Source organism: Eschrichtius robustus, chromosome 1 (genome assembly GCF_028021215.1).
Source record: "Eschrichtius robustus isolate mEscRob2 chromosome 1, mEscRob2.pri, whole genome shotgun sequence".
NCBI classification, from domain to species: Eukaryota; Metazoa; Chordata; class Mammalia; order Artiodactyla; family Eschrichtiidae; genus Eschrichtius; species Eschrichtius robustus.
The window spans coordinates 174,802,498-174,817,939 of NC_090824.1; the positions used below are offsets into that span (position 1 = coordinate 174,802,498).

General features: G+C 40.3%; 1 protein-coding gene across 2 annotated transcripts in view; it reads left to right on the forward strand.

Moving 5' to 3' along the window:
• NET1 (neuroepithelial cell transforming 1) overlaps nucleotides 1-8,199 on the forward strand; it is a 51,287-nt gene extending 43,088 nt beyond the window's left edge. Inside the window, exons 4-12 of one of the 2 annotated variants that reach the window (XM_068559596.1) lie at nucleotides 2,207-2,314; nucleotides 2,725-2,892; nucleotides 3,289-3,351; nucleotides 3,683-3,779; nucleotides 4,161-4,237; nucleotides 5,065-5,322; nucleotides 5,759-5,929; nucleotides 6,907-7,093; nucleotides 7,402-8,199. In XM_068559596.1, coding sequence (XP_068415697.1) covers nucleotides 2,207-2,314; nucleotides 2,725-2,892; nucleotides 3,289-3,351; nucleotides 3,683-3,779; nucleotides 4,161-4,237; nucleotides 5,065-5,322; nucleotides 5,759-5,929; nucleotides 6,907-7,093; nucleotides 7,402-7,808 — 1,536 coding nt within the window. In that variant the 3' untranslated portion in view covers nucleotides 7,809-8,199. The remainder of the gene's footprint in view (nucleotides 1-2,206; nucleotides 2,315-2,724; nucleotides 2,893-3,288; nucleotides 3,352-3,682; nucleotides 3,780-4,160; nucleotides 4,238-5,064; nucleotides 5,323-5,758; nucleotides 5,930-6,906; nucleotides 7,094-7,401) is intronic. The other variant, XM_068559604.1, reaches the window with a different exon arrangement.
• The last annotated feature ends 7,243 nt before the right edge of the window (nucleotides 8,200-15,442 follow it).

Consider the following 15,442-nt stretch of genomic DNA (forward strand, 5'->3'; position numbering starts at 1 on the left):
AACAATTTTAAGTTACCAGGAAATTAATAGTTGTACTGATCCAAAGATAAGAATTTTTTGATTTTATGTATTAAATTAGATATCAAAAATTCTTTTCCTTCCAGCTAAACTAACATTTCCTTTCAAATTCACTGGGAAGAGCACCTTTCCAAAGACTTTTAAATTGAAATTAAATATTTTATGATTTACTAGGAAGTCAAATTGGTTATGCTCTAAACAAGGAAGAGGAGTTAACCTCTCTTTCCAAACTATGGAACAGAACTTTCTGACAACTGCTTTGTTTCTAGTTGGCGTTGGCATATCTTACTTTGTGAGGTAATTATATCCCCATTCAAACAGAAGCGTCTTTGTCCTGTCTTTACTCAAGAGAAAGGAATGCCTTCTGCCGCCTTCTGCCCGTGCATGTGTCGCTTCAGTCTCGCACAGATGGGTCTGGTAAAGGCATCCACACATGGCCTTGGCCACACAGTGTGTCATTTTACTACATATCCCGGAGGCTTCTTTTTTGGTTCATTTAACATTGGCACATTAGTGGCTTTATAGTCACATTTTTACTTTGGAGTTAATTATTTTGGCGGGGGAAGGTTGGTCTGCAGCACCACCTCTTAAGGACTCAGGGGCCTGAACTCTGTTGGTTGTCCACAAAGTCTCCTTACCTTAGTGGGTCCCATTCCCTCCTCATATGTGTATATACCTTTAGGAGCTTTAGTAAGTCTAATTGCTTCTTTGAATATTCAAATCATTTAAGTTTCTTTCCGGAGGATTTTAACCCTTTCTGCCACTTTACTTTTAAATTATTCTTAGGGAATTATTTTTACTCACTTTCCTCGTCTCTTTTTTATGACCAATCAGTTCTTTGATTGGTCATATCAAAGAATTCTTAGGAAAAAATTTTTTTCATCTGTCATTTTTAAGTGGTAATTTTTATATAATTTTTTATCGTATATCCTTCTGAAGTCTCATTAAAATTATTTTGTCAAGTATGCCACAATTGTCAAAGGCACCAAATACAAACAAATAATTATGCTCCATAGACAACATAAAGGATAGGCCTGTTTTATGATCTGGCCTTCTTTATCTCAATAGCTGTGTGAGTCACCTAATGGTATGCCTCCATTTTCCTAGCAGTAAAATTAGAGTAATGCAATTTGTAAAATTTTGAGATCTTTGAATGATAAATGATGTGTTTGCTATACTATTATTATTTTAAAAACAATACATGTAAAATAATATGTCTTCTGAATTTGTATATATTTTTCCTTGAAGTTAATTAAATGTATGAAAGAGGATCTAATTATTTATAAATACCAACGTTTACATAGTAAGTAGAAATATTCCTAAGAAAGAATGTTAGTAATAGCTAAAACTTAGTATGCTCCAAGAACTGTTCTGAGCCCTTTAAACATACCTTAATCTTCATAACACCTTTATAAGAGAAGTTCTAATATTAACCCCATTTTACAGATGAGAAAACTGGGACCCAGGATGTTTCCTATCAAGTGTCCAAACCAGGATTTGGACCCAGTCAGTCTGATTCCAGAGGCTGAGTGTCCTCTTAACCACTGTCCTAACTGTGCTAGAATACCTCCACAACAGGGACCTACCTCACTGCCTTTAGAGCTGACCCATTCCAATGTCAGATGCGTTCATTTAAAAGCTATTCTCTAACTGAAGTATTCAGGAGTGAAATGATAGAATGTCTGGCATTTGCTTTAAAATATTTCAGTAGAGGCAGAGATGAAACAAATTGTTACACTAAAAACTGTTGAAGCTGAGTGATAAGTACATGAGGTCCATTATGCTATTCTCCCCTTTTGTGTATGTTTGAAATTTTTCTAAATAAGGAGGTATTTTTTAAAAGTTAACTCTCTATATTAAGCTAAAAGCTTCTAAAGGATTTTAGAATCTAACTGTTTTAATTTTGTTTTTTTTTTCTGTTTAATGATAGTATGTTATGTTCTCAGAGTGATGTTCAGATATTTGACTGGCCTTTCTTATACCATTTATTATTTAATAAATTACTGTTATTCATTAGTGTTCTTTGTATTTCAACAATGAAAAACAACGTTCATTTTCAGAGTTCCATGTTTCTGCATTTTATACTGTACAAATATCTGGTTTTTGAGAGGGCTTAACTTTGTCCAGACTTGTTTGAAATCATTACACCTAAACACACATTTAGTATAACTTGTTTTTGTTTTCACAGGAGCCAAGCAATAAAAGAGTTCGACCTCTAGCTCGGGTCACATCCTTGGCAAATTTAATCTCTCCTGTAAGAAATGGAGCCGTCAGACGATTTGGTCAAACCATACAGGTAGGGACAAGTAATGTAGTGAGGGGACTTTTTATAAAAGCCTAAAACTTGCATTTTCTTTGAGTCATACAAACAGGTTTGTACTATTATACTTAGACATAACTTTCCTTTTTTGGAATATGCTGGTAAGGCATATTGTTGCTGGAACAATATTTATATAACCTCATTATATTAGTTTGTATCTTATATCAAAGCAAGATCTTGGATAGTTTTTATTCACAGAGAGAATTTTGACTGATAAATATTTTAGAATACTGCTAGATAGAAGCTTGGATAAATGATTGTTTTATGCATAGAGAAATTCTCAGAACCTTGCTTTTAATTTGTCTTTCTATTTTTTTTAAGAAAAAAATAATAATTCCTGTATCCTCCAAACCTTCTTCTCGTTCACCTCTTTCTTTTCTTTTCAGTCATTTACCCTTCGTGGTGACAACAGATCCCCCGCTTCTGCCCAGAAGTTATCCAGCAGATCGACAGTCCCGGCGCCCGCCAAAAGGAGAAGCAGTGCCCTGTGGTCAGAGATGTTAGACGTCAGCATGAAGCAGTCTTTAACCTCCAGAGAGATCAAACGTCAGGAGGTGTGCCACGTTCCGTAGCAAGACCATGTGTACTGGCTTAAACTAAAAAAAATAGACCCTGATTCTTAAACATATGTTTTGCCAGAAGAATAGCAAACTAATGCCTATGGCAAGATAAACTTGCATTTTTGTATTTGAGTGCCGTTCATAACACATGCTGAGCAGCACCTGTGATGGGGGGTGGTCATCCAGTTTAACAACTCGGATGGGGTAGAATTATGAAACCTACGGCATCCTCTAATTTGAGATTCCATTCTGAACTACAGTTTTCAGACTGAGTCACTTTAAAAAGCGCCGTTCAAAATGTCAGTTAAATAATGATAAATATCAGTTGTATATAATTTTTGTTTCTCAAAGGGAGGAGTGATCTATGATGTTTGCTGGATTTTTTTTTAGGCAATATATGAAATGTCCCGAGGTGAACAGGATTTAATTGAGGATCTCAAGCTTGCAAGAAAGGTCAGTAAATAACTTTCTATCATGTGCCATAGTTTTTAAAAATTACATTTCACAAATTCTAAAGGATGATTTTCTTACCTTTAGAAGTTGAAAAGTAGAGAATATCTACTGGTGAATACTTCTTTTAGATGAGGTTTATTAGATGCATCTCTTCAAATATGAATATCAGTAAGTCTATTTTGGGCTTAACATATACTTTAATTTCTTTTATGTATAAAATAGAATCCACACTAGTTTTACATAGTTAGTCATGCTTGCATTCAAGTACAGATCTCTCATCATGTTTTATTTGCTTGATCTCTTTGTGTGACACATTTCTCCCCTCTGACAGGCCTACCATGACCCCATGTTAAAGTTGTCTATTATGTCAGAAGAGGAACTCACACAGATATTTGGTGATTTGGACGCTTATATACCCCTGCATGAAGGTAAGATAATGCTACCTAATTTTCATAGGATTCTGAACAGCAGTAACAAGTAATTTTAAATCTAAACTTCTAACTTAGTGCTGAATATTTTTAAAATTTTTATTGAAGTATGGATGATTTACAATATTATATTAGTTTCAGGTGTACAACATAGAGATTAAGATTTTTTATAGATTATACTCCATTTAAAGTTACTGTGAAATATTGGTTATATTCCCTGTGCTGTACAATATATCCTTGTAGCTTATTTATATTATATATATTCTATATATTATACACAGTAGTTTGTACCTCTTAATCCCCTGCTCCTTAATCTTGCTCCTCCCTGAATTATTTTTTAATTAAACCTATTATTGGCGTTTCTGCTTCTTTACACTTCAGATTTGTTGGCAAGAATAGGAGAAGCAACCAAGCCTGGTGGAACAGTAGAGCAGATTGGTCACATTCTTGTGAACTGGGTATGTAGCAAGTTGTTGCCTTCAGATAGGTTTATACAGATGTGCCAGACTTCTCATTTGTGATCAGTATCACATTGATTTGATCCAGTTACTGGATTCTAAAATCAGATAAATAAGGCATTAAAACTGAACAAATTTACATAGCTGTAGAAGTTACAGTCTCTGTTTAAAAAATATTTCATGAATGATGCAGTTTCATTTGTCTTAAGAATATGTTCCTCCTTAGACAGAATTCCCACATTATATACCATCAGTTATCTGTTTTATTCTCTCAGTTGAGTGCCTGCCAGGTGCCAGCCACTGTTCTAGGAGGGGTGACTAGAGATTCAGTGATAAAAGATAGTCTCTGCATTTATAGTCAAGTGAGAGAACAGTCAGTAAATAACCAGTCTCAAGGCTGGTGAAGAATGTGAGAGAGAAGGGCTCAGGTGTCCTGGGAATACAGGAGACCGGCATGTAATTGAGGCTGGGGGAAGTAGGAGGCATGAGTCTTTGTTTGGATTTAGCCACATTAGGGAAATTGAAAAAGGGCATTCTCAGATCCGCCCGAAATACTATCCAACCCCCATTATCACCTGCAGGAAAATTTTCACAGCTTGTTAAAACTTTCAAGAATAGCTCTAAGTATTCTATGGTAAATTATATTAGTTTTTCAAATGTTAAACTGATTCTGAACTGTGATAAACCTCAAAGGATCATATAATAAGCTTTTGATAAAAAAAAAAAAAGAATAGCTATAAGTTTTGTGTTTTGTGTCCATAGTCTTACTAATGGACTAAATTGTAACAGGAACTCATTATACTTTGTTTTCTCTTATTACTCTTCAGTTGCCAGGCTTGAATGCCTACAAAGGCTACTGCAGTAACCAGCTGGCAGCCAAAGCTCTTCTTGATCAAAAGAAACAGGATCCAAGAGTCCAAGACTTCCTCCAGCGATGTCTTGAGTCTCCCTTCAGTCGAAAACTAGATCTTTGGAGCTTCCTAGATATTCCTCGAAGCCGCCTTGTTAAATACCCTTTACTGTTGAAAGAAATTCTTAGACACACTCCAAAAGACCACTCTGATGTTCAGCTTCTGGAGGAAGCTGTAAGTAGTCCAATAAGTGATTCTTATGTTTTTCAGGTTTACATATTAGCTTGCCTGAGAAAGATATACAATGATACTCTCATACTGTCTGCATGTTGAATCAGCACAGTGAAGTTTTCTGTGTTTTAAGTTCTCGTATGTTACTGCACTGTGCACTAATAAAGAGATGTGTAACACATAACACATTTTATATTTATATTTTAGTTAGAAGACTGGATTCTAATCTGATCTCTTCCATCAGCTAGCTATATGACTTTGGGCAAATCACCCATTTGGCGGAGGCTGTAAAATGAAGGGACGGCTGAAGTACCCAATTTCTAGAGTCCCTTCAAGCTTTAACATTTTATCATTTTAATGTGACATTTTAGTCCTGTAGGGAAACAGGATAAACTAATATGCTGAAAATGCTACATTGATTTTTTTTGATTATTTTTAGATATTGATAATACAAGGAGTTCTCTCTGATATCAACTTGAAGAAAGGTGAATCGGAATGCCAGTATTACATTGACAAGCTGGAGTATCTGGATGAAAAGCAGAAGGACCCTAGAATTGAAGCAAGCAAAGTATTGCTTTGCCATGGGGAACTGAAAAATAAAAATGGACATGTAAGTGCATTTGGACACTAACGTGAAGTGAGCAGTTACTGCCCTTTTCCCACTGTTTAATTTTTTTCCACATTGATTATGAAGCAGGTTTGTAAAATAAACTCATCACATACTGAAAGAAGGTAACTGGATTTTATGTTATCAGCTTTGGTAAAGCAAACATTTGGTTTCTGTCATTACTGAATAAGTTAAATGTCTTGGTGGAGAATCAGTAATCATTTATTTTTTAGTTTTGAAGCATAAATCAACTTGTTAGCCTAGGGGTTCCTTTCTAAATAAATTATTAGTTTTATGATGTTTAATAAAAAAATTTTTTGAAGAGTTTATAGTAATAGAAGTAGTTTTTAGCACTACTAAACAAATTTTTGCAGCAGATTGAATGAGAGCAAACTTATTTTTTAAATCTTAATTACAAAGGTACCTGCTAGAACTAAGTATAAGCATGGGATGGTATTTTTATTTCATTACGTGCTTTTCAGAAGCCCAATTTGTAAGTTGAGGTTCTTTTTGGAAAGAGTTAATCTTTCATCTCTGATTTCTATCATGAGGCCTCATTGTTCTATAAAAGCTTAAATTTATGTGGGACAAAACAGAACAATTAACATTTTTACCAGCTTACATTTTTAAATTCTCACCCTGTTAGAAGACTGCGGTGTATGGTCCTGGTGTTCCAGTCACGTTACCACCGACAGTCAGGTCTTTGTGGTGTGTAGCGTTTGCTCAGCTGCTGCTGAATCTAATGTTACACACGGATAAAAAAGTTGTATGTAGTCTGTGATGACAAAAGCTCTCCTAGGAGAACATACATAGCTTTAAAATCACCATCTTTGTGAAGTCATTTGTAAGGGGGATCTTAGTAAATCAATTTGATGAAATTAGTAAGATCAAATCAAGTTGTTTTTACAATGGATTTCAGTCACTTAAAGTCACAAAGTTCCGTATTTAGGAAGCATTTTTTTTTTCTCTCATTTCTCCAGAAACTCTACATTTTCCTGTTTCAAGACATCTTGGTTTTGACTCGGCCTGTTACACGAAACGAGCGTCACTCCTACCAGGTTTACCGGCAGCCAATCCCAATCCAGGAGCTGGTCTTGGAAGACCTGCAGGATGGAGACGTGAGGATGGGAGGGTCCTTTCGAGGGGCTTTCAGCAATTCAGATAAAGGTAAAAATACATGCTTTAAAATAGTTTCAATAATCATAAACTCAGTTGTAATCTTTAAGAATTCTGTCCGCACACAAAAAACTAAAAATGAAATGGGTTCCATCATCCTATACCTATTACACTCCTTGAGTTGGCAGGTGCTGTGCTGCTCTGACACCAGCACATGTACCTAATAAGTAACATTTAGGCACTATGTAATGTATCTGCCTAACAGATGTGCATGCTGTATAAATACCAGCACCCATATTCACTTTATCTAGAATAAACTTTTTAAGTCTGATTTCCATTTTTTAATTTTTTTTTCCTAGCTAAAAATATCTTTCGAGTTCGCTTCCAAGACCCCTCTCCAGGCCAGTCCCACACTCTACAAGCCAATGATGTGTTCCACAAGCAGCAGTGGTTCAATTGTATCCGAGCTGCCATGGCCCCTTCCCGGCAGGCCACCAGCCCCTCTGAGCTGCAGGGCTTGCCGGAGCCCCACGAGGAGTACGGAGAGAACTGCCCCCCTGCCAGCAATGCCAGGGCCCAGAGACGGGCGTCCACGGCATCCAGCGTGACTCAGGTGGAAGTTGATGGAGACGCTTCCGAAAGTGTCACCCCAGTGCACACAGCAGACGACGCTAAGGGCATGAAAGCGCCCCGAGCCCAGGCTGGCCTCCGAAAAGCCAGGGACAAAGCCCAGGTCGGTGGCAAGCGGAAAGAGACACTGGTGTAAAGGAAGCTCTGTGGTAACCAGGGGAGAGACTTTATTTATAACTGTGTACAGTTGTTCTTTCTTGTAATGTGAGTATGGGAGCTTTGCAGGGTTACTTAATACCAGTCTTCACATTTTCTGTTTTTGGTTGGGTTTTGGTGGTTGTTTTTTATTTTTTTATTTTTTTTAATGGCAGCTAAAGATATATATACAGATTACTGTTAAACTGCAGTCTTTTTTTTTCCTCAGATCATCTAGAACATGTAAGTCTGGTATTTTTAATCAAATGAAATACTTATGAAATGGGTTTTCTCTTCATTCTGCATTCATCATGACTTTTTAATACCAATTGTGATATTTATAATATTGGCCAAAGCTTAAAATTTTGCAAATACCAGGATTTTACCAGTGTTTATTTGATAAATTTTGCATGCAGAATTTGAAATTTTAACATCAGCATCTAAGATCTACTTGGAATATATGTTTGTAATATTTCAGAATTTATGTTGAAACATAAGTTTCTTGGAAAAACAAAACTTAATAGGTTTTCCATTTTACCAACTGGAATGCTTTTTATTAGTTTGTTTTTCACTGCACATTCCTCATTTTTCATTGATTTAACCTGCCAATTATTTAATTTTTCCATTGTAAAGTAGTTTTTAGTATTTGCTTTTATTTTTTTACTTTGTTGCCTTTTCAAATTGGCATGTCTTTAAAGTGTTTTTCTTCCTTGATTAAAAATGTGTGTGTGTGTGTGTCTGTGTGTGTGTGTGTGTGTGTGTGTGTTTGTGTGTGTATTTTTAAATCATATTAACTTTACCAAGTGAAATCAAGCCATACTGTTTTTGAGCCAGTTAAGAAAATTGCAATTTTTAAAGTGTAGTATTTCAGGGTTAGAACATACATGAAATGACTCAGTATATTTTGGACTACTGAAAGAAAACCACCTTAAGGATTTCATGGAAAGTTAATATTGTCTGAAAAGCAAGAGGGAAGGCAGTTGGCTGGTAATAAGTATTAAAAAAAAAAAAAAAAAAAAAAGAGGGAAAAAGAGTGTAGTTTTGTCTTAAAGTAAAAAATGTCTGGTTGTGTCAGACATTTATGAAAGATAGTAAAAGCTAAACTTGAGAGTGTGTAGTAAGTTGTAGAAGGCTTGAGGGAAGTGAACTGTATTTGCCTTGGTTTACAGTACTTGCAAATAATGGGTTTGAAAAGAAAATGTGTTGAAAATTTGACCATATGAGATCAGTTTTGGCAGATGTATTCATAAGAGACTGGTGAATCTTTTACTATGAAATGTTTCTGTTCAAATGAGATCGTAGTCTTTAAGGCGGGGGGGCTAAAAGCCCTGTGTCATGGCAGATTTGTAATGGTGATCAGCTCAAGTAAATGTTGACTATTATGTGAACTATATTTGGCCAGTGGAAATGAAAATTGAAAAAGACTGTAAATAGTTAAATCCAAATGATTTCTCTGTATAAATGAATTATACAATTAAAAAAAAAAAGTCACACACATAATCACCCTTAAAGGTTTCTTGGCTGGTGGATGTTTCGGGGACGTTTGCCAGAATGCGTTGGTATAGCAAAGGAGGTGATGGCAAGCCTCACAAAGTTTTTTAAAAAGTCATAAATACTTACATCTTTGAAATTCATTGAAAAGTAAGAGAAAGATTCAATTAGGTCAAGTTTTTTGAATCTTATTAAACCATTTAGAACACATTATAATCAGAAACAGCAGTTGAATTGAAGACAGCTGAACATCTGGCCACTTTCTGGATACAATAGTAAAGCTATTAGCAAAGCATCCTCATTAATTTGATTAATTTCTGATTTTAATTTAGGTATATCAGGTTTCTAACTCTGGACATTCAAAGTCAGTAGTGTAGATTATACCAGTGGTTGTGATCTGAAAAATCAGCAAGATTTCTAATCATTTCTAGAGATGTTATAAGATACAGTCTCTTCCAGAATTATGTTGATCAGCCTCTGAAGTTGTAGAAACAATAGTAGTTCTAATATTAATGAAATGATGTTCCACTGAAAACTCTAGCTTCCTTGGGTTCACTCAAGGGAAAAAATAAGACCCAGAAACTGAATAATTGTGTAGAATGAACACTCTTCATAAATTGCATCTATATTTGAGAACATCTGATGATTTAGCCTAGTAGTTCTCAAGCCTGTTTGGGCATCAGAGTCACGGGGGGTACTTTGAAAAAAATAAAGGTAACTGAGCCTCACCCCCTAGCTCCCCTCCCCCAATTCCCACACCTGTTTCACTGAGTCAGTATCTGGGGGGGTGGGAGTAGAGGGCTGATAATTTATATTTGTAAACACTCCCCCCTAGTGATTCTGATACAGTGAATTCCTTGGGTCAGCACTTAGTAATCACTGATCTAGCCAGTAGCCATTATGTAAATGCTATATAGTAAGTACTGACATATATCTATTAGCTTCTCAGTTTGCCTTTAAACTCTTCAGAGTCTGAGTTGAAGTAAGTCCAGTTTCTCTTTTAACTTCTTTCCATGAGTGTGTTTGTATATTTTGAGCAAAGGGTAGTCTCTCTAAACGGAGGGCTTAACCTAGGATGTGTGCACACAGGTGGGAGGGGAAGCTCGGGCATCTGGATTAACTGTCAGCCAGTGGGACACCAGTGTCACTAAATCACCCTTGAATGTATTAAGACTGGCATTTCCTCAGCTGATCCAGGAGGCGACTCGCCACTCTTGTGCTGGCTTAGCTCTACTTTATGTTTAGTGCTTGAGTAAACGTGCAGACCCAGCACAGTACTTGGTTTTCTACAGTATATGTATGGCTAACACTAATGTTACTGAATTCATTTTACAGCCATCTTCAAATGCCTGGCTAAGGCTCCCATCTGTCAGTCTTGATGACTGAGATACAGACCAAAGTGGGCATCTCTCCAGTTCTCTTCCTTATTAGAACTCCTGCCTGTCCCTAAAGGGGAAACTTGTGGGTAGTATTGTCTGTTAGGGTTAGAAGTCCTGGGATTCAAAGTAGGTGATACCTCAACCTGCAAACTTGGGCTTTTCTTAATCAGCATTAGCGAACACCCTTGAAAGAATCACATTCCTTTGTCCATTGAAGCTAATACCCGAGAGAGGAATATCCTAGCAAAGAAAATCTCCCTCAGTCCTAGAGTCTAGAACTTCCTAGATCAGAGGAGTTTGGGGTTTTGCTTGCATATTTGAGCAACTCCAGAACCAACTGCAGGTCTGAGGAACTTACCAGATATGGTGGTTTCCTCAGGTCTGGTGGTACATAATCTTATTTAGCATGAATGCTTTGAGACAATGGGAGCATCCACTAGGGAATAAATGTTTAAATCCATAGCTTCAAAATGATTCTGTAAGAAAAAGCACAACCTTTTAAATCGCCTTTGGAGTATCTCATGAAACCAACTGACTCCTTTGAGAACTGATTAAAAAAAAATCAAGCATTTATTCTGCCCTTTCCTCTACAAACCGTATCTCAGGGTAACTGAACAGCTGAGGAAGGGAAGATTTTCTTTATAGCAGTAGCACAGCTAATTAATGAAGAAGGCATGATAGAATATCACCATTTTGTAAGCCCTGGTGGATTGATGGATCTATATTTCAGCCATTACTAAAGACCACCAGACACAGAGTACCTCTTGACAGTGGTGCCCCCACCACCTAAGCAGTCTTGCCAAGAAAATCAGCCTGAGTTGCATCTGCAGGAAATTAAGACAAATGACAGTTTCTTCAACAAAATAAAATTGAAAGATGGAGGTATCTATGACTTAAGAGACATGTCAAACCATTGCAATGTATGGACTTACTTGGATCCTAAATCAAATTGTTTTTAAATAAGACAATCCGAAATATCCAGGGTAGACTGGATATTTAAAGTCCCCTAGATATGGGGTTTTTTTTAATATAAATTTGTTTATATTTGGCTGTATTGGGTCTTCATTGCTGCATGCAGGCTTTCTCTAGTTGTGGCAAGCGGGGGCTTCTCTTACTGCGGAGCATGGGCTCTAGGCGCGTGGGCTCAGTAGTTGTGGCTCGTGGGCTCTAGAGCGCAGGCTCAGTAGTTGTGGCGCACGGGCTTAGTTGCTCCGCGGCGTGTGGGATCTTCCCAGACCAGGGCTCCAACCCGTGTCTCCTGCGTGGGCAGGAGGATTCTTAGCCACTGAGCCGATAAAATTGTATGAGGTCTGAGATTTCCTTCAAAATTACAGGGCAGGAGCATGGTTAGGGATAAAAATGAAACCAGGTTGGCCAGCAGTTGAGAATTGCTAAAGCAGGATGAGAGATCATGAGAATTCATTATATTCTTTGCGTATCTTTTTGAAGATAAGTGAAATTTTTCACTAAAGAAGCAGAAGTTAAAAAGAAAAAGAACTTAATGAAATTCCAGGATCCTAATGTTTCCAACTTTTCAATCTCTTAACCTACTCTGAACCCCCAGTCTTCACTTTTCAAAATAAAGGCAGAATGTTTATGAAATATAGATGATTTGCTCTCTACCTTCTCACAGATACACAAACCTTTTGCCTAAATTCAACATTTGTGTCCTCTGTTACAGTTTGGCGACAGGATCGGACTAATCTGGATTCTGGTTTAATCCACACAGCCTTTTCCTCCCTCTACTTTCCTTTCCCTGTATGTCTCCCTCTACCATCATCTGCTTCCTTCACCTGTCCTCTTTCCCAGGCACACGAACGTGTTTTCCACCCTGAGCTGAGGCAGTGAGAAAGATGTTCCCAGGTCCCCAGTGAAGCCACTCCACGTGGCCCGACCCTGAGAATTTCCAGCAAGGGCCAGTTGGTTAACTACATCCCTGCCCCTTAAGAGAGGAGACAGCATTACAGTCTCTGGTAATGTTTGTGCTGCTGAGTAACCCAGAAGGTGAGACAAAATCAGCTACCTTCGAAGAATTCAGCTAACCTTCCACGGAATTCAGATTTCTCTGTAGCTGCTGCTGGGGGCAGGGGTGGGGGTCTTGTTTCCCTCCTTCTCTGGGCAGGGCCAGGAGAGACAAATCAATAAAGTCAGGCCTGGAACACAGAGAGTTTAGTCTGATCCCCTCTTCACCGGCTGAGGCATCTGAGATCTGGAAACATCACATGACTCGCCCAGGATCACCCGGCGGGTGTGTGGCAGAGCTGAGGGTAAAGGCCTGTGCCGGCCTGTGTGTGTCCTCTGAAGATGCCGCCTCTGCTGCCGGGAGGACCCGCCTTGGAGGAGTCCCACAGACTTTGGAAACCAGTGTGTCATGAGTAGTGACCACAGCAGAGGTTCGTGTCTGGTTCGAATAGGCAGCAGGTACGACCCTGGTCAGTTCACCTCTTCACACAGCTCTGCAGAAACTGGTTTCATTTTGTTCCCAGGAGCTGACACTGTTCTCAAATCGGAAACCAAAAACCAGAGCTCTCTCCAGCCTTGATGCCTTATACTTCTCAGACTCAGTGCCATCTTCCTTGTTATGCAGGTGCAAGCTCAGATCAAAGCATCACCCAGGGCCTCATAGCTGGCAGGTGACTAAGATGGAGCTGGAAACCGGGCTCGGACTGCTGGTGCTGTTTACTCCACTCACTGTGTTCACAACTTCCCGTCCCAGGAGGTCTGGGGGTGGGGGGATGTTAAAGCTGGGGTGCAGGGAAGGGGTGGCAGAGGGTGGCCTGTCAGTGTCCCCCCACCCAGGTGGCCGCAGGTGCTCTTTCAGTTTGAAAAGGAAGAGGGTGGCGCAGGGCTGGCAGAAGTGTTGGGAGTGAAGGGGAAGAAAAGACGTGACCCCGTTTCCCTGGTTTAGAAAATGGGGGGGGGGGGTTGACCTGGGCTCCACGGCCCTGGCCTCTGAGCTCTCTGCTTGTGCCAAGGCCTCAAGGCCTGTTGGTCCCAGCCCTCCAACCAGGGTGCTGCCCCCCCTAAACTAGGAAGCAGAGGCTTAACTGGACATTCCATCTCCCTTTCTTTCCCCTCAAACACCAGCTTCTCTGCGCGCTTAGAGACCCGCACCCTCAGGTTTGACCAGCGCCTGGTGTCATCCGCTGTGTTACCCACAGCCTATGTGATCAGGTGGCTCCCTCGTCCCTCTGAATACAGGCCCAACTTGCTGCCTGGTGCCCGCCCGCCCCTGCCCAGCCTCCATGGGCCACTGCCGTCCTGCCCAGCCTGCCTTCCCCCCAGCCCGCTCCCCCCAGGATACAAGCCGCTCCCGGTGGAGGGTGTCTCCAGTGCCTCCCCCACCCCACTCTGCCAAATCCCAAACACGGGACCTGAGAGTCTTCGTTCTTGCTGTGCTCCGAGCACTCTGCAAAATCAGCCCCATGCCCCCGGCAGACCAGCGGGCACAGCTCGAGGACCATATGCGTCCGTCCCCACGGCTCCCACTGTCCAGGGTCCCCTCCGGGCAAGCCTCGTCTGCCCTTCACGCTGGCCCTGAGCACCTGGAGCTCGCACTGCGGCCCATGTGGCCCCAAGCAGCATGTGCCTTACCCCTCAGCTTCCTCTAAGAAGAGCCGACTTAAACCCACCATCCCTCCCGTCCCCGGTAGGCCTCACCCTCTGGGTTAATTCTCCAGATTCGGTCCCTGGGAGCAGGCGCCACCTTCCTTCCTGAAGGCCCTCGTCCTCCAGCCGCCATGCCAGCACATTCCCCTAGTCCTCCTTCCTCCCTCACATCTTCTCTCCTCTGGGCCCTTCTCTTCCAGACCTGAAATGGCAGAGAGCCACAGGGCTCGGTCCCCAGACCTCTTCTATGCTCCTGGGAAACCTGATCCATTCCCATGACTTTACTGTCACCAATGCCTGACAATTCCCAAAGGACACCCCCAGCCCTCACCCCTCCCGTGAGCTCCAGACTCACCACCCGGCACGGCAGCCTCTCCCATGTGCCCACTTGGAAATCTAAGATCTCACATTTGACGTGACCCAAGAGGACCACTGCTTGTCCACCCCTAATCCTCTCCCCCGCCACCCCGAACCTTCCCCCATCTCAGTAGATGACACCACCATCCATCCACCCTTGATTCCTCTAATTCACTCACACGCCATGACCACTCACTCTCTGAGCCGCGTCACCTTGACTTCACATCACGTTCAGAATCCCACCCAGGGTGAGCTGCAGTAAGCTCTGGTCCCCACATTGCACTCCTCGCCACTCTCAATCCACCCTCCATACAGCAACCAGAATGATCTTTCTAAAGAATTAGATCGTGATAAGTTATCAAATCTCTTGGTTTTGTGTACTCCACTTCATGAAAGCAAGGCCATTATCCTAAACACTAAGCCATTAAGGGAAACCTTTAAAACGTACCTTCAAAACATCTTAGCAGCTTGCTAGAATGGTACCTGAAGAAAGGAAAATTGGAGATGGGCTGAATTGTATGTTTCCTACATAAGGCTCTCTTCTAAGTGTTATAATAAATTTAAAGGTCATGTTTCTACCCTAGATAACAATAATAGTCTTCCTTAAGTAGGTCAGTGATCGTCTATGCCAGCTGTATATCCTGGTGCTTATATTTGCTCTCCTGTTCGTTCCTGGTCTGCCTCTGGGTGGTTTTTATTTGTAAGGCACAAACATCCTCTTTTTTTTTTTTTTAACTCCTTGCTCTTGTTTTCACATTTAGTTTCAAGTGGCATAGTCCTTGTTTCAATCCAGAAGATT